Source organism: Plectropomus leopardus, chromosome 7, assembly GCF_008729295.1.
Source record: "Plectropomus leopardus isolate mb chromosome 7, YSFRI_Pleo_2.0, whole genome shotgun sequence".
Taxonomy (NCBI): Eukaryota; Metazoa; Chordata; class Actinopteri; order Perciformes; family Serranidae; genus Plectropomus; species Plectropomus leopardus.
In genome coordinates, this window is record NC_056469.1 from 31,517,393 (window position 1) to 31,544,841 (window position 27,449).

At 40.2% G+C, this 27,449-nt stretch overlaps 1 protein-coding gene across 3 annotated transcripts; it reads left to right on the top strand.

Moving 5' to 3' along the window:
* Positions 1 to 27,215, top strand: LOC121945368 (glucocorticoid-induced transcript 1 protein-like). 3 transcript variants are annotated; one of them, XM_042489500.1, is made up of 9 exons: positions 1 to 137; positions 293 to 664; positions 7,913 to 8,061; positions 16,775 to 16,864; positions 19,976 to 20,101; positions 21,779 to 21,913; positions 24,450 to 24,642; positions 26,269 to 26,389; positions 26,715 to 27,215. In XM_042489500.1, the coding sequence occupies exons 2-9, from the start codon at positions 358 to 360 to the stop codon at positions 27,046 to 27,048; spliced, it is 1,455 nt and encodes a 484-aa protein (XP_042345434.1). In that variant the 5' UTR covers positions 1 to 137; positions 293 to 357; the 3' UTR covers positions 27,049 to 27,215. The 3 variants fall into 3 exon arrangements, with proteins under 3 accessions (XP_042345434.1, XP_042345435.1, XP_042345436.1); XM_042489501.1 differs by having other exon boundaries at positions 19,979 to 20,101; XM_042489502.1 differs by having other exon boundaries at positions 7,916 to 8,061.
* Positions 27,216 to 27,449: the final 234 nt, after the last annotated feature.

Consider the following 27,449-nt stretch of genomic DNA (forward strand, 5'->3'; position numbering starts at 1 on the left):
ACTGTCATTTATGATGGGGAAGACGGAACGAGAGCTGCTAAACACGAAATAAACCTTTCAAGAAGTATCAAAAACTACTTTTAAAGTCACTCGTGTAGCGTTTAAAGTTAACGACGGCATGTTTTAGTGTCTCACAGGTAAGTTTTCACCAAATAATGTGCGTTTTTTCTCCCCTCGAGTGCATACGTTGAAAATTTTAAAAAGGAAGCTAACGTTTTTTTTTTTTTTTTTTTGCTAACAAGCTAATGTTTATCTTACCGTTTCCCCTCACCACCACCTCCTCCTCTTCCAGAGAAGCAGCAACTTTTGGCTCTACGTCTTTCACTCTGCGACAGGAGTTACAGCCAGTTTCGGAGGATGTCAGCCCCCAGCAACTCGCTCCAGCAGCCGAGGGTGAGACGCAGCAATGCGGGCTCCCCCGGCTCGTTCAACAACAGCAGCTGCCGTTTGCACCCCATCCGTGCCACCGTGCCCTACCAGCTCCTGCGCGGGGGGCAGAGCAGCCCGCCGCGGTCCCAGACCCTCTACGGTGGAGCCACCAACAGCCGGGGCTCCAGTCCCCCCTCCAGCCCGTCTCTCAGCTCAGGAAGTGCAAATGCTAAGCAAAGACTGTCCCCCGAAAACAAGGACTCCTCCTGTCCCCCAGACTCTCCAGTGTCCAGAGGTAAAAACTCATTTCTTCTAATGTTTCGCCTAACATATAGGCTCAGAAATGCCATGTCACCACTTGCTGTTGCCCACCTATAACTTGTCACGGTAACTTTTTTGAGTTACGCCAACTCTACAAGTAAATACTTAAACGCCTTTAAACTTGGATCGACATCAGTTTTTTCGTGCTGCGTTCATACGCCTTTTACAAGCTATGTGACCTTTTCAAACCTGAATGGATTGGTCTAGTTTCTTTATTAAACATGGGAGGAAAAGGCAACGACCAATTTGGCGAGAAAGGTGACAAAAAAAACCCATGAAATGAGTTTTAAAACGGGAGAATTACTAGAAAGTTTTCCCCTACTTAAGGGAAAAATGTCCATAATACTACGTTCACAATTACAATAATTTTGCATTTAAAGTAAACATACACACACAAATATTTTTTCAGACGTTTTTATTTAGGAATTTGCCCTTTTTTTGCTTATTTTATGGTAATTCCTTCTTACTTACTGTACGGTTTTTGGGCTATGTCTTTTTTAATTGATTGTTGCCTTCTTCCCAAATAAACCAAAGTCAATTTGCTTAATTTTCAAATGGTTATTTGTGCAAAAAGGGATAAGATATCATATTTGAGATGGTGACCTTTAAGTCTGGAGCAAGTCGGCTTTCGATCTCCAGAAGGTTGATGCATTTACTATTTAGCCTATCAACCACTTACACAATTAGGCACTCATAAAGAGAATAGAGTGCACTATTGGCTCTCTTATTTCCTATGGACTTTTGACAGGAGAGAGGGGGAGGAGAGAATTGGCAGAAAGACATGCTTTCAGTTGTAAAAAGGGGCCACGTCAGTCCCAGTAGACACAGTGCTGAGTGAATAGTCAGGTGTTGCTTATTCGGACCTCACTGCATACATACAGCATGGAGCACTCATGGCACATTCAGACCATATGCTGAGCCTCTCCACGTTGCCTTGCACATGGAGGCTGTGTCGTTTTGTGTCACGCTCAGCTGCTCTTGGAAGTGATATGGAGACAAACTGAAAGAGGGCATGAGAGTTCAGGCAGCCCTAAATCCGCATTTTCCAGCGTTTCACTAAGTCTCATTTATGTGACAGGCTTTTCTGCCAAATATCCACACTGCACTGGTTTTACACAGCAGCAGCAGTGTCCTTTTGTAGGACAGAACTACATTTTTAGCTGGAAGACCACTGCTTTTTCTTCTTTGTAAATCCTGTGTTTTAAGTACAGCACACACATAACCACACACTATCTGGCGAGGCACGTTGTGATATGAAAGTGTGTGAATACAGCTTGGTTTTCCAGTTTGTGGAGACAAAAAAGGGACTCTGTCTAGTTCTGTCAGAGGGATACTTTGCCGATTTTCAACCAGCTTTGTAGATGAACTGTGGTAAACTTTACGCCATCTACCCAGTACCTAGATATCCCTTCTGCCCTATGGTGAGACTCAGTTGAATGACATATTTTACGCCACCTGGCAGAGTTTCACAAGCTCTCGGACTGTTGCTTGAAAAACAGGCTGTACTTTCTTGTTTTTGTATTGCCCGCCACCCATGCCGCCACCGCTGACACAGAATATAAAAGCAGATCAAGAGACATACCCGCCCCTCTCTCAGTACGTTAGCAAGCGGCAAACAGGTTGCATGTCGAACAGTGACAACATACATACCTTTCTGGCGCTGTATATTTGGACAATGGAGCACAACACTGAAGCCAGTTTAGGTCCAGCTGAGGCGTATACATGAAAGAGTAAATCGCTCCCCAACTGCGTTATCTAGATGTGAGTTGACTTTGAGAAATTCGACTCAATACGATTTCAGTCGGATCAACATGTTTATATGTATTTTAAAAGTCCAGTCTTAGTCAGACTAACACAATAAATCGACTTTTTCAACAACACTGTATTAACGCTCTGACTGTCCCAAAATCAAAATAATGTTACTGCATTGACTATTTCTTACCTAAAACGTTTTCAGAAACATATTTTAACTCCTTGCTCAGCTGTAATAGTGAGAGTTTGCGAACAGGAAGGGGCATACTCTTTCCTGCACAGTAAAATGGTGGCCGAAAAAAAACAGAGATTAATCGGTAAAACTTGGCAGCACTGACCTAATATAAACCAAGATTCTGTTACTGAGTTGAATATTTCTCCCTTCAAATGTTTTCAGATGCATATTTTAGCTTTCCGTTCAACTGCAACACGAGATTGTTTCTCACCAGCCGGACGCTGTTGTTTTAAACGAACGGGGAGGCATTACATCACCCACCAGCAGGAGCATTTATTGGTCTAGTGCAGTGCAGCGCAGTGCATTGTGGGAGTTTTAGTGTTTCAACCTATTGAGCAAAAGCGTCTTTTTCCTCTCTGTTTTCTCTGGTCATGTAGCACCAATTTCAAGTATTTGCATCTTTCCACTACAGACACACGGGTTATTTTTCTGTGAAATATTTCTATAACTTCAGTTCCCATGAAAAGCACCAGGTATTCCCACCGCAAGAGTGCTCTGTACTTAATGTGACCGGGTCACAAAATGCATCACAGCAACCACAGTGCATCAGCTGGATCAATGCTACCTTCATTAGTCATGTTTAAAAGCTTCTCCCTCTTACCTTTTAACCAAAATGGCAGCCCTCTGGTCTCAGTGCAGCATGGTAGTTATTGTGGGATTGTGTGTGGAATCTTATGTTTGTGACGTGCTTCACATTCCTCGGTTCTTTGAATGAAATGACCTCCAGCCCTGACCAGTGTACCATGCAAAGGCAGGAAACTAAGTCTCTTCCATAACAACTGAGTAGGCAGACTTACCAGGCATGACGAATTTCACCCGTGTTTGGCTAGCGGTTGGTATAGATTTCCCACCCCAGTGGCATGCCATGCATACCTCAGTCCCCTGTAAGAGACGACCTCTAACCCAGGCCAGTGTCCCATGCTCGTGGTGATGATGGAGACTTGACCCTCCTTCATCACTGTGACCTCACAGTCCAAACACGCATGAAAGACCTCAGATGACGACTGTGACCATGTCAATGTGGCCTACTAGCAGTCAAAAAATGCAAACATGATCTTTCATCACAGCAGCCCAGCCTGAAGTTACAGAAGCAGGAGGCTTTGCACTTTGTAATTTGTCATTCATTGAAGTACTTTGCACCCACTCACAGATATAAAGCTCGCCATTTGGTAGGAAAATTCAGTCCAAAGTGCCTTGCAGTGCCATCAGTGTTCATGCCAGCCAGCGTCACACTGGTAATGGCCTGCACTGGTGTTCAGACAGTTCAGATCATAGCCTCATGATGAAGAATGCACTGAAGAGTATTATATTCCACATCGTGACCTTTTAGGTTCACCAGCATGACATCATTCTCTTACCACACTGTCCCAACAATGATAGTCTCGCTCTCTGACAAAGTGCCAGCTGTGCTGAAACGGCCCTGCTTCATTGTCACCCATTCAAACTGCAGAGTAGGACCAAATGTGAAAATGAGCGTGTTGTCCAAATCAGTTGAGTCTGGTAGAGCTAAGCTGCGTTTTCTGCAGTTTTATTAGCCGGCACATAACTGACTGTTTAGCATCTGGATGAACCTTGACGTTAACCCTTTTAAACCTGAGCAAATTGGTTTGTTTTTTTTTTTTATATGGGGAAAAAGGGCATTGGCCAACTTGGCAAGAAATGTTCCACAAGTTGTGAATAAGAAAAAAGTAAAAGATGACAAAGAAAATAACCTGAAAAACTGTTTTAAAAAGGGGTGAATAATTATTAGAAAGGTATTTTTTTTTTTAAAAAAACAAGGGGAACATGTCAATAAAACTGTATATATGATTGTTGTATTAACTTTTTTTTTTTTTAATTTATTTATTTATATATATATTATTTTAAGGTATTTTTCTGGTCTCTTTTACTAATTTCTTACTATTTTTAGGGCCATGTGTTGTACGTTGCTCTTTGCCTTCTCTCCATGATTTCTTAAAGAAATCAAACTGATGTGCACAGGTTTTGAAGGTTTAAGCTTGCTTACTCTTCACTTCTCAGCTATAAAAGTAGGAATTGTTAGCACACAAACTTCATAAATTGAGAAACAGTCCAAGCTTACTTGTGGGAGGTATCTTCTGGACTTGTTGACTGATGCAAATGATGCTAACAAGCAATTTCCTGACCAGCTGAAGGACAGATGATGAAACTCCTAACTTTAAAAGATCGTCACAAAGATTTATATCATCATTCATCATCCGTATTACATGAAAGACGAGCATGCTTTTAGTTACTGCTTGCAGTTAACAGTTTTTAGCTTGAGCAACTCATGTGGAACATTATTGAAATACGAGCTGCCTAGTAAGCCAGTAGTTCCAGATAATCATAATGTGTAGTGTTTATAGTTTATATGATATAGTACATAAATGCACAGTATCATATGTAGAACTGAGAATTGCTTAAAAAACTGTGATTATATAATTGGTCACACCAAATAAAATCAAAGATTTGTGTGTCTCGGCCAAAAAAGTTGCACATGACTCTATAAAGACTACAACATCCAACAAACATGTATCTTCTGCATCTGCATGAAAGTTTGTAATCATTGATGCAAGTTAGCCAGTTGGCACATAAACAGCTCAATCCAGTGCTGAAAGAATAAAGCGTGTTTACCGAGCGACAGCTAACAACACAAACCACCAGGAAATGTTTTTGATGAAGAGCTCAATGGCGACAGAAAAACAGTTTTACCTCGTATAACAAGTTTGTTTTATTCTCACTCCCTCTTGACTTTAGCTCTGCCAATCACAGTGACTTCATTCGCTGACGGGCTCCGACATCTGGAAAAAAAAAGCTGACTAGCACAGACAAGGGCCGGGACAAAATACAAAGTCAAGGGTGACCGATGCTCACCGACAGCTTAACATTGGTGTGTCAGGGCCTGTAAAGCGATACCAATACCACAGAGAACATAATTTTTGTTTCTACTTTATTCAATACTGATAATATGAGTGGCTGCATTAAGTTGCTTAAAATGCAGACGCCACCAGTGTGTAGTATCCCACACTGACGTTTTGTTAACATCTCAGGACACTATACTGCCATCTCTGTTAAAAAAAAAGCACTCAGCTTCCCAACACCTCCACAATTTTTCTCGATCTTGATACAAAAAGGATTGAACACAGGTATTGTTAGCTTGGAGAAGTTTTGTACTACTTATTGATTTATTTTCGTCTATAACAATACCCAGCTCTAATCATGCATATTTACAGAATCAATAATCATTTTAATCTGACACTGTATGCATTGTTTACATTTTCACCCCTTCTTATCAATGACGGAGCTTGCACAGTCTTGAGTGGGCAATTTCGTGTTTCATTATTCACTGTTCTGTGGGTAATTAGAGCAAATACAATGAAGTTGTATTTAACTGAATAGGTCAATCTACATGTGTCTATTAAAGTCACACATGAGCAGCAGAAATAGCTTGAGCACAAACTAAAATTCTAGTATCATTCAGTTGAGAATTTCTCAGATAAGTTGAAAGTTTTGATCATGAGTTGAAGCTAAATCATTGTGATTTCCCTTCAACAAATGTCCCGTGGCCTTGTGAAAATCTACAGGAAACCATTCTGCTATGCTTTACTGATCTGCACCACATGTTTGTTTTCACATTTGCCTCTGCTCTACAGTTAATAAACCACCCATTTTCTTGACTTGACCCATTTATCCTCTGTGGAAATGCCAGAGACTTTTTCGCAGCTCGCAGAATGCCCGGTGAAGGAAAGTTCTTATTAAAATTCAACCTGAAAATATTCCTTTTAATATCACATCACTTATCCCTGGAATCAGCACATGGACTGCTTTGATGTCTTGGCTTCTTTCACACTGTTTCTTTTTTCTCATCAGGAGATTATTCTAGTCTGGCAAGTGAGGAGACGATGGAAAATAACCACAATCCCGGTTCTGAGAGCACTGGCTTGGCCTATATCAATATTGATGGAAATTTAGCCTGCTTCCTTTGTCTACAATGCTTCAGGGAATTTTACTGTAGCCCAGTAAGCTTACTTAGGCAATACCTTTGGGTGGGTAGGCCTGTGTATTCTATGAACAAAGAACAACAATGAACGGCTATGCAGTGCTGTGAGGAGAGGGGTGCCTCATGTAGTTTAGTCTGTGTGTTGGTTTGTGTGTTCATGTTGGAAAGGCCTCTGCCTCTGCCTGCTCGGACAGGGAAAGGAGTAAATGTTTCTTGATCATCATGCTATTCCTTTTTTCTGTCTTTAATACCGACATGAAGGAACTTTCATTTGCTTTTAGTGATCACACAAAGTGTAATTGAGGCTTATAAATTTAATCCAGCTCTTGCTGCAGTCTCATGCTAATGTCTTTGTGTTTGCATGTTTTGTTTTTCTCCCTTTTTTTTTTTTTTAAACTGCGTGTCACTGCAGGAATGTTGAGTGGATGCAGGCAGTATTGATGTGCATTGTGGTGTGGTTGTCTTATGTGGGTGGTGTGTGCTTAACTGTTCTGGCTCACAGCAGACTGCTCTCATAACATCAGATACTCCTGCTCAGCCATTTACATTTGCTTCAGGCCTCGGCTCTCGAGCCTGTTGTTTGCCCAGCACTAATACTTATGCGATTAAAAAAAATTGTCCACACTGTGATAGCGAGAAGAGATTGCAAGGTGAGATCTCGTTTCAATAAAACACAGTTAATTGTAGCAGTTATCAGAGGTGAGGGTGAAATGTTGATTATAATGTGTTTTTTTTGGAGATAAGTCCTATTTTTTTCAACCAGGGACCTGAGTAACAATTCATTCTGTAATTGACTGCAATATATTTTTCTAATCTTGTCATGTGAACATCTGCCCACAGTCCTCTCTGTGCTCCCACTACAACACATAGTTGAAGAAACTAGGTCAAGGAAAGTAACTTATTTTGACAGTAAGTCTTGGATTATGCAATTGCTTTTTGTTTCAGGATATTTTATGAGATTATTTGCCAAAATGTAAACCATTGTAGGTGCGTGCCACTCAAAGTATGGCCCTTAGTTATTGACTACAAATTTGCACTTAGAGATTTATAACACGGTGACACTTTAGCACTGCATATTAAATCCTGATGTGTGTTATTGACACAATCAGGAAAGTTGGCACATTCAGTGTCAAAGATGCCTGGGGGAATATTGCTCTCTTGGTGCTGACGCCTGCATGGGTGTGTGTTTGTGTGCGCTTGTGCCTTAACCTATTTCTTTTTTCTTTCCCAAACCACAGCAGAAAGGTCCAAGTTGCAAGTTCGTAGTTCCAGTGCCATCCGGCGGACATCTTCCCTGGACGCCATCACGGGGCCATACCTCACCGGCCAGTGGCCTCGGGACTCCCATGGACCCTACCCCTCCTGTATGAAAGACAAAGCCACACAGGTTCGTCCCATACAGAAAAACATCACTATATTGAAGGGCTGTGTATTGGTAAGAATCTGGCGATCCGATTTGTATCATGATACAGGGATTACAACTCAGTGTATGGCAATAATTGAAGAGAGGTAATATATTGTGGTATTTTAAAAAATCTGATTTTAGTTGAACTGTCAATGCTAGCGGTGCACCCTTAATGACTGTTTTGTAGGTCCATCTGCTTTGTGTTTATGCTAGTGATAAGTTGGAGTGTAGGCATGAAATGGCTGATAATGACGGAGATTATTTTGGTCAGTAGTTAGATCATGATCTGGCTCTTTGGAGCAGTTGCTGTTTCTTTTCGGGATAATGGGCTTTCAGTCCGCTAGCTCTGTTAGCAGCTGTTGCTGATAGTTTCATGGAGAAAGAAGTGTGGGTGCAGCCAGGAGAGGAGTCGGTAGGAGTGGGTCCTGTGATTGGGAGAGTTTCACAGAGGATCACTTCCTCCAAGATTTAAGGATGTCCACGGCCGCATTCCAGTATCTCTGCTGGTGCCTCACGACAACACTGTCAGGGTATTTAGGTTACTTGTCCCTATCAGAGAGCGTCAGGGAGTCGGACTTGATTGGCTGGCGACTGGAGTTGCCCATTGTAGCCGCCCTATGTACTTTCAACGGAAGTACGACGTGCAATAGACCAAGGCTGAAAAACACACATTCATTCTGATATGACTGTTCTTAAAGCGGCTGCATCACAATCAGAAATTAGGATCAGCAACACTTGATCCCTGAAGGGAAATTGCGGTTTGTTTTGTCGCCCTGATGCCAAGATAGAGAATTATCGCAAGTACCAGCACAAGTACATAGAAATATAACATCTGAAATACAAACACAATAATAGTAAACAATTAGCATAGTATGTAAATATTTAGAATAAAGTTTGTATAGCATGCTGAGCATGTAAGTGTGTAAAAATCTAAGTGTAAGAAATCTGTGCATGGTTAGTAATGGGATACTTATGGGATTTAGGACCACACATAAAAGTGGCCAAGATTTGATTGCATAATATCTGATTTCTGTGTCAACACTATTAAAAAAAATGGCTTTTTATTTAATGTAGCCTAATTGATTGAGCTTTATATTGCACATTCAGTTTTTGGTTATCAATCAGTGAAGCACATTGCAACATCACAGGGAAAGAAAGAAAAGTTTGGAAAAGTAGAGTCAAATTGCTTAATCTGTATTCAGAGGGGGATGTGAGAGGGAAAAGCTCACTTCACAAAAAGACTAGGCTAAAGTTTGTTTAATAATCATGTGCTGGAAGAGTTTTACTCCAATATCATTTGCACTGAGTTATTTTAAAGTTTGACATAGCAAGAATACCTTAATATATTGTAATATGGCCACATAGCCCACACTTTGGCTAGAGTGTCCGGTAATTCCCCAGATTCCACATTCACTTTTCATTTCTCCCAGCAAATTATGGTAGTTAGGACTTCCAAATAGTTGTTGGTTTCTTTCGTAGTGGCTGGTGAAGAAGACAAATTTACGAGACAGAGCCAAAGAGTTTGTTACTGTAATCTGTGGTTGGTGGTGGAGTCTGCTGCCAATAAAGGCTTACTGTCAATATTCTGAATTTCCCTCTCAGCACCACATTTTTAATACATTATAACACATCATAAGACCTATGCATGACTTTCACAGTGAGCCTCACCACAATATTCCTGGAAAGCAGCCCACATATGATCACCCACTTAATGTGCCATGTCACTGACAGCTAAATGCAGTTTTTCTCTTAGAGCTTCATTTTTGGGGGGGTTGTTGGTTTGGGGTGGGGTTTGTGTTATGAAAGAATATTGACTATGCATGATCATGACAAGGGCTGCTCCCTCTTTGCTAACAGAAGCCTTTCATGTGTCTGAATGAAGACCGCCAAGCCTAATTTACATGGGCTTCATCCCTTTAACCCCTCATTTGCCTCACATTTCTTTGTGTGTAGGCTGAGGAAGTGGTGAGAGGGCCTACGAGATCTCTTGAAGTGGTTGTATGCAGAGTAAATACCTCTTATTACAGGGTTCCCATGCAACCCAGGAGAGACTAAACAAGTACAGAAAATCAATTTGATAATTATCAGGTCTTATAATTGGGCATGTATGTGGGATCTAGAATTTTGGGATGTTTATAGGAATATAGATTGTTTTGAGGATACATGGACATTTCTTTGACTTTAGGACGAGTAAGGAGTACATTTCTCAGATCTTTGGACATTTCTAGGATTTTAGGACATTAGGGGCTTAGTTAGGACTATCTGGGAGTGCAGGGGATCCTCCACTTGCAGTATTTGATAAATAAACTCTATTTTGATGTTGCTTTATGCACTCTGGCACCTTATGTACACTAGAAGTTCATAAACAACTCCCAGCATAAATCACTGTATTTTTATTTTGGATCAGAAAATTGTGGGGGGGGGGGGGCACCTGCACCCTATCTGGGGCCAGATTTGTCCCGTGGGTCGTAAGTTACTGTATGAGCATTACTGTTGTAGACCTACTGTGTTTTGGCACATTGTCATATTTGCCTGTGCTGCAAATTAACATGGCCTTGACTGTGTTTCCCAGCCATTATCAGCAAAGATCTGATTGAAGGCTGACCAAAAATGAAAATACAGTTTAAGAGATTTATCTGTCAGAGCTGTGGAAACTGGAGATGAAAAACATTTGTTGATGTTGTAATGATGTGGGAGTGTATGACACACTTGACAATCCTTGAACGATTAAATGCACAAACTCCCCCAAGGATAGTGAGAGACCACTTCCTGTTAGAGAGCTATGCCTGGCCCCAGCTCTTTCTATAAGACAACAACAGCAGAGAGCAGCAGACAAAAGGTCCCTGGCCTCTTTTGTTGTGCATTGCACAAGTTCAAGACAGCCTCTCCTTTGAGCTGTTATGTAGCCTTGCATGGAGGTGAAGCTGTTTGCACCTGTCCCCCAGGCTATGGCTGAGTCGAGGAGAAATCCCACTGCTTACCACCTGGCCCTCGTGGCTGCACTGCCTGCCTGCCTTTTGTGTGGGAGCTGAGGAGCAGAGGGCCCATACATATGCTAATCACTGTTCCGGGATAGGTCTGTGTGCCCTGGGCCCTGTGGATACAGAACACAGAGAACGTCTGTATGAAGATTAGGGCCCTGACACACCAAGCCGACCTCAAAGAACTAGAACCGACAAAGGCAGACTGATCAAACAGTTTGCGTTGCCTTATGTCTTCTGTTAAAAGTTGCACTTGAACGCAACACAAAGACTACAGCCGATGGCCAGCTGACCACTGACACGCATGTCTTTTCTGCGCCTGCGTGAGAGGAAATTATAAATCATCAGTCTGAATTTAACCTGAAAAACATAGCATAAAGACAGACTTTAACTGTATCATTATAGAACCGAAGTATGAAATGGGAATATGCCTGAAAAATTTGGATCAGACACTGTAAACTTTAGCCCTTTTTACACAGAGATTTTGCAATAGCGGCCTTACGAAGTCCCGTTATTATGCTTCCTTTGCTTTTTCTTCTCTCCCTCTGCTTGGATGGTAAGGAGCTCCTGGACCTCTTTGTCTCACTGATTTGCAGACATTTTCAGTTGCTGTTCGGTTGCAGTTCTTCTTATATTATTTATATTTCCCGGCGGTAGGTTTCAGGCATACTGGCTGTCCTTTTTACACAGACATCGATTGAGTGCTGGTACTACTTCCACTGCCGGTTTACGCCTGGAACACACTGCCTGCGTGAGCAGCGCTTGTCAGGCACGTCTCAGCTGCTTGTCAGCCGCGGCACATCCTGAGAAATGGTGACTCGCCATTTCACGCTCAGCAGAAATAGTCAGTGAAAATAGTGTTTTGATAATTATACTCGCTCTATACTTTCGTGTATTACAGCTTCAATGTCTTTATCCGTCACAGAGATGAGGAAATGCAACTATGTCTGATTTACTTAAACTTTCCTGCTTCTGTTTCAAAATATATGTCTGACAAAGTCTGTCGACAGAATCCCATCAGTTGTTGACAGAATGTATTTTTTCGTGAAACATTTGCAGGACCGGGTTGTTGACACTTCAGAAGTTTGCACTACTTCATAAATGAGAGGAAAATGTACTTATAAATGAGGAAATATAGTAGTCATAGCAGCAGGCAGCCCTGCATAAGCATCACAGAAACAAAGCTGCCAGTGTGGACCCTGTGAGGTCGCTGTCACGCGCCGCTCGTGCATGCAGTGTGTCCCAGGCGTTAAAGGCAAATATCTGCGGGCTGCCATAGTCTAATTTGTCCCACCATAGTCTCAGTGGAGCTGGACTGTTGATTAAGAGCGGCATTAAAACACGGTTGGGTTATTTTTATTTTAGCGCGGTAGCGGCAGAGAGGAGAGGCCAAATGTCAGGCACATTAAAATTGAAACTAAACCGTTTATTCTGCTGGGACTAGAACTCCCTCTCACTTACAAAGATCTGCAAATATCTCTTGTCATCCATCGATCTGATCAGCTGTGAACGTATCAGCAGATCAATAATCCACCCCCTATCAGGATCTTAAGCTCGATGACCACAATTATTCCTAATTTTGTGCTGTATTACATGATACCTGCCATCACTGTGCGCTATTTTTGCTTCATATTAGCTTAATGTAAACTGATGTGTATGTTGAAGATTATCAGCTATGTGAATATTGATGAATGAATCAAGAACAAACAACAAAAATACCGTCTCAGGAACTTCTATCCATTTTCTGTAATGCTCAGTGGGTTTCAGATATGCACAAGATAACAGATGCACAAAACCAACTCACCAAATCAGAATGCATGTTCTCCTCATCTCTAAATCCCATCAAATGATAGCAGTGGCAGCTCTCTGCTCACATGTCTCGGCATGCAATCTAAACAAACCAGCACAAATTCCACTGCAGTTCCATTGAAGCCCAGTCATTATTTCCTGCTTTGGAACAGAGCTGGATTCTTGAGGATGTTGCCTGTATGTAACCCTTTGGGTGGGAATCATAATGGGAAGCAAGCTGCAGGCAGAGTTTTATCTGCACAGCATTGCATTATCAGGCACAACACCTGGCACACAAGTCTACAAAGCACACAACTCAGGCCGGAAGTTCAAGAGCGAGCATGATAAAAGAGCCTCTGAGGTAAATAAATGTGGGTGTTCTAGTTAGCAGACAATTTGTTCGGGGGAGCTGTGTCAATCAAGAAAGATAGCCCGCAGTATTTTTAACTGTCTTATTTAACTATGTATATGTGGGTGGAAATTGGGACTAGAATTGCAAACTGAGATATACACCATAAAGAAAACTGTGACCCCTACCTTGACATCTGTAGCAGGTTAACATCTCTAAAGTTATTAGCTTCCCTGAGACGTAAAACACAAGAATAATTAGCATATCTTTTTCAAAACGGGTGCGTAGGAGGACACAGTTTTGTATATAACTTGGTAAAGAAGAAATTTTTCTGTAACTAGACTTTTGGTAGAAAAATCTGTTAGGTGTAGTTACTGAAATTATGCAAAAAAATGTATTTATTTTGCAAGCAAGGCTCTGTGCAGTGTCTGCAAAGTGAGAAAATTTAAAACGAAACCACAGATTAATGTAATAAAAGTCCCTTGTGTAAAATATTGAGTGTGAGAAAATGGATTTATGAATCCACAAGCCAATGTTTGCTTAAATGTCGCCTCAAATGCAAACAGCTATAGTACTAGCTGCAGGCATAATTCTCGCCTCAGTTTCCCTCATAACTGTTGACTTTTTTTGTGTACTGAAAGTTGCTGTCATCACTTTTAACAGTAAGCACACATTTTTGCCACATGTCAGTTAAAAAACAGTTAATTTGAATAAAGGCTGAATAAGGCAAAAGAAAGAACAAAAATACCTCTTCGATATTAATTTAAAACATGTCCAGTAACACCACTCTGCTGTCAGATTAACAGTGAACTAAGAATACTACCATTTTTCTTTAGATTCTCAAAAAGATTTGTTTCCCTCAAGGCCTTTATTAGTATATAAAGTCATATAAGTGCAGTAAGTTACAGATACAATAGGAAAAGTACGACATACTCCCACGTTTCAACAAACATCCCCTCTGTATCATTCAGCAGACAGAATAAACAAATAAGTACAAGTACACATGAAAAGATAAAATAAAATATATTATTAAAGTTCAACAGACAAAAACATAAACATATACTTTTGCTTTTTTAAAAAAGCAGACATAATAAATAATTATAAAAAATGAGTTAGAAAATTACAAAAAATAAAATATATATAATAAGGGGTCAATATTACAAGACTGCAATTTCAAAGCTGTTCATTTTTTTTTATACATGTTAAAAATGGTGGCTATATAGCATACATTTGTGCTTTTTATATTGACCAGTATTGCGCAGCCATATGAAAACCTGCAAATATCAATCACTGCTAGATTAAAGCATTTCACATTTCATGGGGTTACAAGCAGTGAGTAGCATTCCCTACTTGACGTCATTGAACATCTGTGAGAACTTAGTTTTTCCTCAACGGCTAAGTCCACAACTCCATAAAGCCTGTGTGCCCTTTTACAGCAATCTGCATTTTGTATGAAGAGATTAAGCTTCAGCATCAAGTCCCTCAATGTCTGGCAGAGGCATCAAACAGCACAAGCCATTCCATAGGCCATGCACAAAATGTTAATGCTAAAGGCTAGCTACACATCTGCCATCCAACGTGGCCAAGCACAGTGGTCCCTTTTATGAGAGCACAAGCACCCATTTAATTCGCTGTCCTTTTCTGGGGGGAGCCAGTGCCAGCAATCCAACGCAAACGGCTTCACGGGTGTTCCTCATTATTCACAGTGTGATATTCCATATCATAGGGCAAGGCTTGTGCGTTAGCTGGAGAGCCATAGAGGATTTTCTGTCTGTGTGGGGTCAGGCATAAGGCAGTGTGAAGACACTGACATTTAAGATGTTTCGTACGACTGTTCTGACCAAAAAAAACGTCAGATGTTTGAGGATTTGTTTGAGCACCAGAGGCTCTGTTGATATGCATAATCAGGAGGAAGTATGTGGTTTGAGACGAGCGTATGAAGCATCCTCAGTTCGTTTCTGTTTTTTGCATATATTTACATAACTTAACCGTTTCCTTGTTTGTGCAGTAGAGGTCTAAAAGACATGTTTAGTGAAACAGAACTGCCTCTGTGCTCTCTGGTAGAGAATGTTTTGTATATCAAATGTTTTTTTACTGGTTTACTAATGACACAAAATTTCACTGTGGACTTAAGGACCTGGCAACAGTTGTGTTCTGCCAAATCACAGCAGTGTATTTAGGCAAAAAAGTTATAAAGGTGAAAAGTTTGAAACTCCCAGGAGTGAAACTAGCACACGCTGCTAGTAAAGTCCTTGTAAATGTCACCTGTGTCTGACAGGGCAGGTGTATTATTTGGTAGCCCTGTAATTATTTTCTCGAGCTATCTGTGGCTCGTTAAGTGGCTGGTGGTTTTCAGAATGTGAGTCGGTTTATCCCTGTCACAGATGTATTTATCTTAACCTGGCTCACTAATGGAAGCAATCAAACATGCTATGAGTTTTGTTTTTCCTGTTGAATGTAGTTCTTTCCTCGGGGATGGTATCTCATGACTGTTTTTCTCATTTTCATTGATTCCAGATTTTCGGCTTTACTTTTTGAGCACACAGCGCTCATTACTGCCTTCACCCACATCTTTTTCAACAGCTTATCCAAACATTATACTTTTTTAGGTATTTAGTTGATGCTCACATCTGGAGTGACTTCACAATGAGGTGGCACATCAGCTATTCAGTGTCTTGATTAAGGACATTTCATCAGTTTTTAGGAGAGGTTTTTGTTTAAGTGCTAACGCTCCAACGCAAGTTCATATTTACTTAAAATTCATGTATATCTGATACGTTGGCAAAAATGTGTGCACGTAACATGTAACTTTGAATAACTATAATTTGAAAGGAATACTTTATACACCCACAAAATATATCAAATTACATGAGTTAGTCATGTTACCTTTAATTCATGAAGGAAACTTGCTGGGACCATGTTTAACACCTGCACAACTATATCAAAACATCCTTTTACAAATTCTCACAAAGCTTCTGCGGCACAATCCTGGTCTTATTTATCCAGTATCATGTTCAGTACCGCAAGAGTGGTGTGAGAGTTTTTAAATGGATGTCTTGATATAGTTTTGCTGTTTTAAATGTGGACCCCAATCAGTAAATCCACGTCTTGGAGAAAATTATTTATTTTATAATATTTTTGTAAATAAAGGATATTTAATAAGACACTTGACTCTTGATGAGCATATATTCAGTGAGACTAAACAAGGACTTCCATCGGTGACTTTCCGGTGATTTGATCTCTGTAAACATCAGGCCGCCCTGCTGCATAAACAAATCTCAGAAAATGCAGCTTACTTAATCTCAGGCTTTAAGGACGATGTACTGTATTCTGTTTAGATATGTTTGCATCTGCACACAATCGTAACTTGTGTTTAGGTTCTTGTGCAGGGGAACATCATACTTATCTTTGTCTGCCTATGCAACATAAGATGTGCTATTTGCTGCTTACAGTTCTGTACAGTACCTCTGGAGCATGTGTCAATAACACGAGTTGTGTATGTGTGTGTGAGTTCGAGGAAATGATACAGAGCTGTGCAACATGTGGTTATGTGTTTGCATGTATTTCTGTGTTTCAGACTCCAGGTCTCTGGATTGATGAGGGAGCAGAACAAGGAAGTCCTCACCAGCGGTCAGCATCATGGGGCAGCGCAGACCACCTCAAAGAGGTAGATTCACCTGTCTTAACTTTGGTTCACCCAAGTCAACAAACACCACAGACATTGGATTTAAACAGTTGAGTTGTGTCAGCAGTCTGTATGACAATAAACTAGGCCAGACTGGCTTAAAGCATTCACACAGCCAGTTCAAAGAGCATGTTTTTGTCATTTTTGAGGTTCATTCCATTTATTTAAATTGTGTTTTATTTGTCAGGTTCTGAGGTTAGCCTAAATATTATGCTCCTTAACATTGGTTTCCACTCCTGTCTATCTGCTGGGCCTGGTGGCCAACCAACTGACCACATGGAGCTATTAGGTCTCCAACTCTTGAGACCACAGTCTAAATTTAACCTCCTTCTCCCCTCTGTTTCCCACTCAACTGCACACTCACATCTCGTTATGGCCTGTTGTTTTTGAGAGATGGTGCAGGAGCTCCGCAGGGGTGATGCAGCCATATTGTTCCCTCTTTAGATTGCACTTACTGAACTCACTCAGAGTAACTCATGTTACTGAAAAGCCTTTCAGATGTGCCTGCAACACAACAGAAATTCATATTTTCCTGTTTCGGGCACAAGACATCTGTGTGTCATCCATATTTAGTTCCAAAATATTAATCATACACAGATGTCTTGGGTTTTTGTAAGTATCCGCCAGAAAAAAACACCCACAAAAACCCTCTTTTACAAACCCACAAGGACACTTTCAAGAATCTATGTCAAGCAGGCAGACGTAAATACCAACACTCAGAACTGCATTCTACAAATAATTTAATTTTATGACCAAAAAAAGATTGTGTAAATAAAGTTGACAAAATACAGGAATGGAAGAGGCTGCGCCTTTACTGCTGACCATGTGTCAGCTGGCCAAGCTACAGTCACACTTCTGATAACTGTTGGCACTATAAAGTTACAAGTCTGGATGCTCCAGAATTAGATTTTACTCACATTTCTATTAAATTGTTGAGACAAGAAATAAATGTTTTTATTGTTTTATTGCTAATAGAATTTGACATTGAGTGGATGTGAATTACTGGTCGTCACGTTCCATCGGACCTGTGCCAAAAGCTGTAAAGGGGAGACAGGAAGAGACACTTTTTAAAGGAGCAGCTTGTAAGATTTAGGAGGATTAATTCATGTGTTAGAGGCATCATGATACGGATAATTATTCCTCTCTCACGTTTAATTTCTACAATCTGGCTTCACTTCACCACCTCACCATCTGTGTTGCCAATTTCAAAGTTTTCAAAATGTTCCCTCCCATCAAGTTTGTCCTTTCAGATCACACCTTTTGTTTGGAAGTGACACATGCCCCTTTCAAGGCCTTGTTTTGTGCGTATGCAAGGTTTATAAATGAGACCCCAGGTGATTTAAACCGGTAAAAACACTGAATAAAGCAGTTCCGCGTTACAAATCAAGTTTTTCTCTAACGCTGTTCGGCTCGTCACAGCCAGGCCGCTAGCCCTGCTAACTTATGATCCAGACGTTCAGGAGTTTTTTTTTACCTCTTTCTCTCCAAAACAAGCAGACTCAGAGATTTTGAACTAGTCATAACACTAAATAAAGCAGTGTCAGTTTAAAAAAAAAAAATGTTTTGCTGATGCTGCTTACTACATTGGCCAATGCACAAACACAAATGCCCCCATCTACAGCCAGTGTTTGTTTTGTCCATTCTGGGCTACTGCAGAAACATGGCGGAGCAACATGGCGTATTCCTTGGATGAGGAGCCGTTCCCTATGTAGATATAAACAAGTCATTGTAAGGTAACAAAAAATAAAGATTCTCATTTTTCACTAAAGAAAACATGCTTATTCATATGTCTCATGTCTGCCAGTATATATCCCCCTAAATCCTACACACTAGACCTTTAGTACACACGAGAGATTTGCTATACCTGTTTCCTGGCTATGGACTCACGGCCGTGAGATCTTTTGAAATCCAATTGCTACAATCAGATTTCATACTTCACACTCAAGTGTTAATGAAGACATACACTGACTATTTTAACTTCCTTGAGTCAGTCCCAGAGCCTTGGCCTGTTTAATCAATAGCACAGCGCACAGCCAGGAAAACCTCTCTTTCTTATCCTCTGAGATTACATCGGGATTGCCTGGACTTGTCATTATCGACCCTGCGGTCACTCAATGAATGCAGTGAACTGTACTCAATCTCTCTAACCTCTGCGATTACATGTGTGGGAGGACATCTACGAAAAGAGCAAGTCTCTTTGTTGACTGTGTTGCCAGGATTACAAGATCAGCACTGAAGACCACACCTTTGTCTGCATAGTACAACTGCGACTGTTAGGCTCACAAAGGGTATCCTGTTTTTAGGCTGATACTGGGCCAGATGCAGAAACACCCATTGACCTAAGTTGTTTCATCATCAGACATGCATGCCACTGTTTTAAACTGCAACAGGACTCCAGTCGATCTTTGTGGGTGCACAAAGTAGCACGTATTTTTGTGTATTATTGTTGTAAGTCATGTAAGAGAAGGTACTCTCCCAGCTGTCTTTAAAATGATAAGAAAATAACTGACAAATAAAGCAATATTTGTTTTAATGTAGGTTTGTGGCAAGGTTTGTCTATAGGTTTATTTCTAAGCCTAAAGACAAGTATATGGGAATAAAGTTGTAATGGTTATTCAACAACTTTAATAATCATTTAACCGTAATGTATCCAAAAATAAGGCCTTAAATTGTAATAAAATGTCTTAAATCAGTATTTCAAAAACCTCTAAAAAATCTATGAAATGGGAAGTAGGATTTTATGATTTTATTTTCTGGTGTTGCATTGTAAAATTCCATAGAAACTGCTTCTTTTATTTTTTTTATTGACTAAATGACTCTTAACATCACACAGATCAAAATAGTTGAACCAACAAAATATATATTTTTGTTTTCTTTGTCTCCCATATGGGACAAAAAGTCATGTTTTATTTTACAATAATGGACAAATTGGCCTTATTAAGTGATGTCAGTTCTTTTTTTGTTAATTGTGAAATAAACCTTAAATTTAATTCTGAGTGGCATTGAAAAGTTAAATTCACTTTGACAGAAATATTGCCTTCAGAACTCGATCATAATCTATCATTTGCTGACGTGAAGTTACTTTTCTTCCAGCAGATTGCTAAACTGAGACTGCAGCTGCAGCGCAGCAAACAAGTCAGCCGGCAGAGCAAAGACAGAGAGCAGAGCTCTCTGCAGCTGCAGCAACAGGCACAGCATGGCACTGCATGCCAAGCACAGGTGAGTTATTCATGTCAGTGTTCATGCCTTACCAAACTGAGTCACCGGCACGCTCTGTTCAGGTGAAAACATTAACTAACTTTGACTTTGGTGATGCAAGATTTTACCCTGGCAGCAGGGACATGATAAGGTAGCTTAGCAGCAGAGCAAAAAAACATACAAATGAAACAGACGGTGAGCAAACCATATCACAGCTGCAGAAGATAAGGGGACTGAATATGAATAAACCAGGGTGAAGCAAGGGGGCTCTCTGCATTACTCAGTTAATGGCATCAAATTAAAAATCAGGGTTTCTTTTTTTCATTTTCCACATTGGTTTAAGTTTGATAATAAAGTTTTAACTTAATAGCATGTGGTAGTTATGTTGTCACTATCTTAAGAGTACGTTTAGAGGTGTATGGTTTCAAACCTGGAAAAGTAATGAAATTTGCAAATAGCTATTTCCAGGGCTGGAAAAGTTTTGGAAAACTAAATATAGCCTGATAGTTTTGAAAGGGTCATGGAATTTTGTATCACAGACCTGCATAACAACCCATGATGTGTTTGAGGACTGTTGGAAATTTGAACCTTCAATGATAATTTCTGTTTTTACTGTTTCTGGCTGTGATAAATGGTGTGTTTTTTTAAAATTTATTTTTAATGTTTTTGGAGTGTTGTCAATTAAAAAATGAAAAGAAAAATCTAATTTTTTGTTCTTGAAAGGAAAAAGTAAAGGCCTTTTTTTAAAGAAAACATGCATTCTAAACTCATGTTTTCTTTTAAAAATGGAAGTAAGATAAATACAAAATACATCCATTTAAAGTTGAATGCACACCCCCAAGCCAAAATAGGAAAACTTATATGCCTCTCCAGTGCCTCAAAAATTATTTGACATACTTCCTCCTTTTTTTACCATCCCCTCCCTGTCATTAAAAACTGCCCCTAAGTTATATTTAAATATTCACTTCTATTCCTGTTCTGAATTTATTTTTAAAATAAATATGTATTTAAAAGGCTATTATACAATTCTGTAAAAGACCTGATAAGGAGTAACGATGGTTGCTTCAGAGAATGTATGGTCTGCAAAATTTTCTTCAAAGTCATGGAAATTTGTTGGTAAAAATGTGTATGAACCCTGCTTATAAATGTAGTAGTTTCTTCAGACTTTTGTATAGGCCATATTTGATCACAATCTAAGTTTATGATGTTTTATGTTGCACTGCATTTGAGGAGGGGGTTTAGTTAATGAGTCCATTCTGACCAGTTGTGTCAAAAGAGGAGAGGAGAAGGGGGGATGTGTCCGGGCATGTTCTGTCCTCCTCTTGTTTGCAGTTCATTCATTAACAGATGCCCAGCAACAGAACACATCAACCACTGTGAGAAAATGACCATAAACAGTGATATGCTATGCGCCATACCCACATGTTGTAGATCTCAATCATGGCTGTGTTTTCGTTCCCAGTGACATTTAATCCCACTTCAGTAACATGTATTTAAACTGCAACACCCATTAAATATCTCATGAAACTGGATCAGCGACAATTCAATACCGCAGGCAGATTTTGGCGTCACAGCCTGTAAGACATATGCAGTGTTATGTATTTCATTGCACAACTGCCCGAGATTTTTGATGTTTTATTATATTATTTTAATTGGTACATATTTTTTCACTTATTTTTATTTTGTCTGTCTTTTTAGTACAAGGGAAGTCCAGCCTTGTCAACGATCCCTGTGCCAAAATCCCTCATATGCAGGGTGCCGAGCAGCGTGGAGGGCATCAGCCACGAGCTAGAAAATGTGTTTATCAGAGAGGACTGGGAACAGGGGATACAGGTAGGGACACACCAGCAATGGGTCAAATGTTTTTTTCAAGTGCTTGTTGAACTGAAAATGTGTGAGATTAGTTTGTTCTATATCTGAACTCACCTGACACTACCTTTACTCAATTCAGTCTTATCATCCTTTGTCCCAGTTAGGTTAAATGGCACATTCAGGTCACATCGAACAGACTGCAAATACAAGCAGCCAAGTGGGAAAAAAATCATTTAGAGTGGCTTCAAATTGTAACTATGAGAAGGAATTTCTGACAGCTAAAATATCTCTGTGTTGGTGAAAAGAGCTGCACCTTTGTCAACAAAATGGTGCCAAAATAAATGCTAATTGTATTAGTGAAATGCAATCAATGCCAGACTGCAGGAATATGTCGTTTTTTTCACCACATTCAGAAAAACGCCATACTACCATTGCTCTCTTTAATGCGTCCAGTGTAAAGTAATTAACGTAAATTAAAGTAATTATCCGTGAAACCTTCCATGTAATATAAGGTCGATTTTCTGTAGCTTTTGATTTAAAATAGTCAGGGTCCGAAATTAACAGTAGATTTTCCGTTTGGCAAGTAAATCTCTTGCAGGTGAGTGTTTGTACCAAAATAATTATGGGAGAGTCTCTACGCTGAGAGTCATTGCCATGTTATGGTGTCATTTAGGGGTGCCGGGCTCTGCTGCTCCTCTGCTGTCTGTGTCCCACACACACACGCACACACGCGCGCTGGTGAGGCGACACCTGACAGTCAGTGGTGCTCCTCGTTCTTACCGTATGGGACATCAGCTACTTATTCAGGTTATGAAACATAAACACAGAGGCCCCTCAGTTTGAATCATGACGGCAAACTGTCTTTCAAAAACAAGGAAATGTATCATCATTTTGTCTTGTTAAAAAAAAACATGCTTGGCTGGTAGATTTTTTTAATCTACATCCCACTTTGGCCAGTGAGTCAAAAATAGCTGCACACAACTACTGCTTTTAAATGAAGCAGCATACATGGGCAGCATAGGGCGTTCAGCTGTCACTCAGAGTGCCAGTACGTACTGTGGTTTCGTTACTAACAGCTCTGAAAGTAGAGCGTGGCAGTTTAAAGCTACGGTGAATACTTTTTTTCCTGTCTGCCTGTGATACTTAAATTGACATTTAGAGTAAAGTATATCATCTAGCTGTGATTGTGTTTTAAGTTGTGGATGGTCATAGAAACTCATCGTCATGGGTCCTTTAAAAGCAATAGGAAAGTTTTGATACAATGATATTGATGCAGATGTTGTAAAATGTATAATAATAGTAATAAAGTTTATATATATATATATATATATATATATATATATGTATATAAACAAACAGTCAGCAGGTTCCTGTGTGAGGATCTCAGGTGGTGAACTGGTTGGTACGGAAACAGCAGTTCGTATACATGTTCTTAGGCAAGGCCGTGAAGGGCTTTAAAAGTAATGGGTAAAATCTGGAAATCAATCCTAAAACAAATTGGCAGCCTGTGTAAATTCAATAAATTTGGAGAAATGTGTTCCCTTTCACTGAACTTAGTAAGAAGTCTCACTGCTGTATTTTGCACAATTTAAAGTCTATGACTTAATTTCTGATTTATACCTGTTAAACGATAGGTGTGTCTTGCACCTCACACTGGGCAACAGTCATGAACACTTGCTAAATCTGTGAGATTGTTTACATCAATAATAATTGGTAATGAAGTAGTGAAGCAGGCCTACTGTATATGCTCACTCTGGATCGGTATGAAAAAAAATGTTCTCTTTCGTCCCCCTCAACGTCAGTCAAGCTTTCTATACAATATGAATCTCTATAGTCAAAACAGATTTTCATACTATGCTTAAAATTTTAAATAACACACGCATACAAACAGACAGCTTTTTAAAGTCACTTGCAGCATTGTGCATCACACTGTGAGACAGTTACACACATATATTCTCACTACCACCAAACTAAATTGCTTAGAGGCGAGGGCACACGTAAATTTGACTGATGCGGGGCAGTGAACCTTGGCAGGTCTGTAAAACTCCCTCTAACAAAGTCACAGGCGCACGCGCCAAACACACACACACACACACAGAGTTAAACACACATACAAACATAAGCACCGCTACAGATTTACAGTCTGATGTGCACCAAGCCCTTTTTTTCCTGCTCTCCCGTTTGAATCAGTTGTGCCAAAGCAGAGCACGCTGCACATCCCACTGTTCATCCACTGAAAAGTATTACCATCTGGTGTGGCGTTTGCTTCTCCAATCGCCCTTTAAACAGACAGACAAACACGCCAGAGGCTTCTCAGTTTCCAACACTTTTAGATTCAGGATAATTTAGCTGATGCTCTTGACCCAGAGTGACGTCATCCAGCAAGTCGCACAGGAGCACTTCATCAGTTCAGGGTTTTACAAGGACACATCGCCTGTTATGGGTGATTGAATGTCACCTTTGAGTTATGGTTCTCCATCACTCGTGACATTTTGGGATCCATGTATATTAACACATGACCTCTCACCACCTCCTCTGCACTCTGACCTCCTCACAGGCCATGGATGTGGTAGATGGCCGCCGCGCCCCCTTCCCTACGCGCCATGAAGGCAGCAGCAGTGGGGACACACGTGACACAGACACACAGGCTCCTTCAAGTGGTGAGTCCAGCCCTTCGCCCCGCCCCCGCAGCTCTGACCACGTCCACTCTGCTGATGGAAGCCCGTGCTCTGCAGAGGAAATCGACAAAGGTGTGCCTTTTTTTTATTTTGTAAAGCCTTAATTTGCTTCAAATGAAAGTAAATCTTTCGGTCAGAGAGAAGTGAACTTACTAGACTCCTTTAGCTCACTCTTCATCTCTGCTAGAGGCTACGTTAAGCTTTGTTTGTAGATGGCACAGAGGTGTTTATGCTCAATTCTTTGTTGCAGTATGCTCCAAACTGCCAGGGAGCGGGAAAAATATAACCAGGGCCATGGTGCTCAATTCAAAAGTGGTGATTAAGTAATTTTCTGGGGCGCAAACCTTGCTCCTGGGACACTATGGCAAATATAAACCAAGCTTTAGTTTCTACTACTGTAGCACAACACACCTGAATCTCTGTCCTAACTGCCAGGTTGAGTTGCATTGTGGGTAATGTGGGTACTAGGTTTTTACAAGACAGAATGCACTGAATTAAAAAAAAGTATCTCTGATTCTGCTGCATCAGTTTGATCTTTTTTTTTACTGTCCAACATGAGTCAGATAAAGTTAGTGGACTACAGTGCTAAGTCCATGGAGTTTTCTTGTAAGACATAACAATATACTCAGTGAGTTTTATTGATTTTATTGCTATGCAGAGCTGCAACTTGCACTTATTTCAGTTTTGACTATTTTATTGCTAAATTGCTACTTGAGTGCATGTCAAAATGGTCCCTTAAGTACCTTAGACAGTTCTTTGGTCTTAAAAAACATTCCGAACACTGTTTTTTATTTAAATGATCATTTCATACTTTCATATAGATTGTATTTTATTCAGGCACTGTGGCAGCTTGTGTTGCATGAAGCACTGCATAGATTAAAATGTGCAGAAATCTTTTCTACCAGGTTGGACCCATCTATGTTTCCAGCAGCTTGTCGAGATTAAGCCAGGTGGAGAGGTGGTTATCCTGCATTACATGACACAGGGTTCCCAAGGTCGTGGAAAACTGGAACAGTCATGGAATTTTACAGTCACATTTTGCAGGCATTGAAAAGTCATGGAATTAGTAAAAATGATTTAAAATGTTTTGGAAAAGTAATGAAATTGTGTTTTGTGATATGGTTTGTTATAGTTATCTGTTGTGGATAACCTCCCACATAATGTAACATAACAGCAAATTTATTTTCTGTGGCTGACGATGTAATGTAGCTGTAATATGTGTCAACTTGTGACAAGATTTTATTTTATGATTTATTATTTTATTTACCATCATATACATTTCATTTTCTCCTTGCGTTCCTTCATGTATGCAAGCTGGCTCAAGTTATGTTTGAATAGATCTTGATTTGGATGCGTTGGGAGAAATGCAAGTGGGGCAAAAAAAAAAAAATTATGAATTATTGAAAGGTCATGGAAAAGTTTTGAAATCTTGTCCGTGGAAATGTGGGCACCCTAATGACTCGATTGGCTTTTTTTTTTTTTTGATTGACAAAAAAATGAATTTTATTCATAAACAATGTTTATTTTCCATGAAGTTGGTTACTGAAAACAGTACTGATTTAGTATCAGTACAAAAACTTCTACTGAAAATTTATAGTGAGACACAGCCCTAATCACAGTATACTGCAGCTCTTAAGAATCAATAACCAAAGTTGTTTTTGTTCCCTCTATGTTGTACTCTTTATTGTATATTTCCAGACAGTGTGTGCAGTTCTCCTCTCCCCAAGTTCGCCACATCTCCCAAACCCAACAACAGCTACATGTTCAAGCGGGAACCTCCAGAGGGCTGTGAGAGGGTCAAAGTGTTTGAAGAGATGGTGTAAGTACTTCTTCTTATTTTCCATTTTACAATCTGTTTGTGTTACTAAGTACACCCTCATATTTGACTCATTTGTGCTTCTGTCTGCTGTGTGAGCACTGAAAGTACTGATCATTAAAAGAGAAACAATACTGTACTGTTTCATGGACTCTGAGATCCTGTTAGACGAAAGTACAGCGAAGCAAACAACCTTATTTGCATTGTGGGTGGTAGGGATGAGGGCAAACGGCTGTGTGGGATAAACAACTTGCATTTAATCAGAATAGTTATATAAATAGAAAAATTTTAAAAAGTTGAGCTCACAACTTTTGTATGTTGTCTTCAGGTCTGGCAAATCAAAAGGCTTCCCTCTCTTCTCGTGCCCCGACAAAAACAAGGTGAACTTCATTCCCAGGGGTTCGGCCTTCTGCCCCGTCAAACTCCTCTGCTCCTCCTTCTTCACCCCGGTCTCCTCCTTGTCCTGCTCCTCCGCCAACGACAGTCCAGCACCTCAGATGACTGCAACTCTGCCCACTGCACCACTAGCTACCTTCCCGGCCTCCGCTGACTGGAGCACCGACACGAGCACAGGCACGAACACAGACAACAGCACAGGCAGCCAGAGCCCCGACACAGACGTGGGGACAGACGGCTCAGCACAAGTTCTCCTCACCAGCTAGTCCTCAGGTATTCATTACCAAACCACCCAACAGCTGAAACTTTACCGCTAATTGGATGGTTTGGTTTTAAAACAAATACATTTAAAAAAGAAAAAAAAAAAAAAAAATCCTCGCACTCCGTTAATCCTAACGTTAGCCAGCAGGGACCGCCCGAGGTTTAGACGTGACAAACAAAGTAGGATAATGGTACCGTCTCCTCTGACAACAACCATAACAAAAATAGCTTTGCTTTCTTTTTTTAAAAAAAAAAAAAAAAAAAAAAAAGTAGAAATGACTGCTCAAATGTTTGAAGCGCCGGCAGTTTATCAAGATAAAATTTAAGACAAAACCTTTCACAAGAGACAGCTTTGAGAAACACATTCTACTCATGTTATCTAACCAGCTTCTTAGCTGTTCAGTGT

What these genes read in the sequence shown, in the direction of transcription:
- LOC121945368 (XM_042489500.1), top strand. Translation starts at nt 358, where the DNA reads ATGTCAGCCCCCAGCAACTCGCTCCAGCAGCCGAGGGTGAGACGCAGC. An exon ending in TGCAGAGGAAATCGACAAAG is followed by an intron (nt 24,643 to 26,268) that starts GTGTGCCTTTTT and finishes GTATATTTCCAG; the next exon opens with ACAGTGTGTGCAGTTCTCCT. An exon ending in AAAGTGTTTGAAGAGATGGT is followed by an intron (nt 26,390 to 26,714) that starts GTAAGTACTTCT and finishes TGTTGTCTTCAG; the next exon opens with GTCTGGCAAATCAAAAGGCT.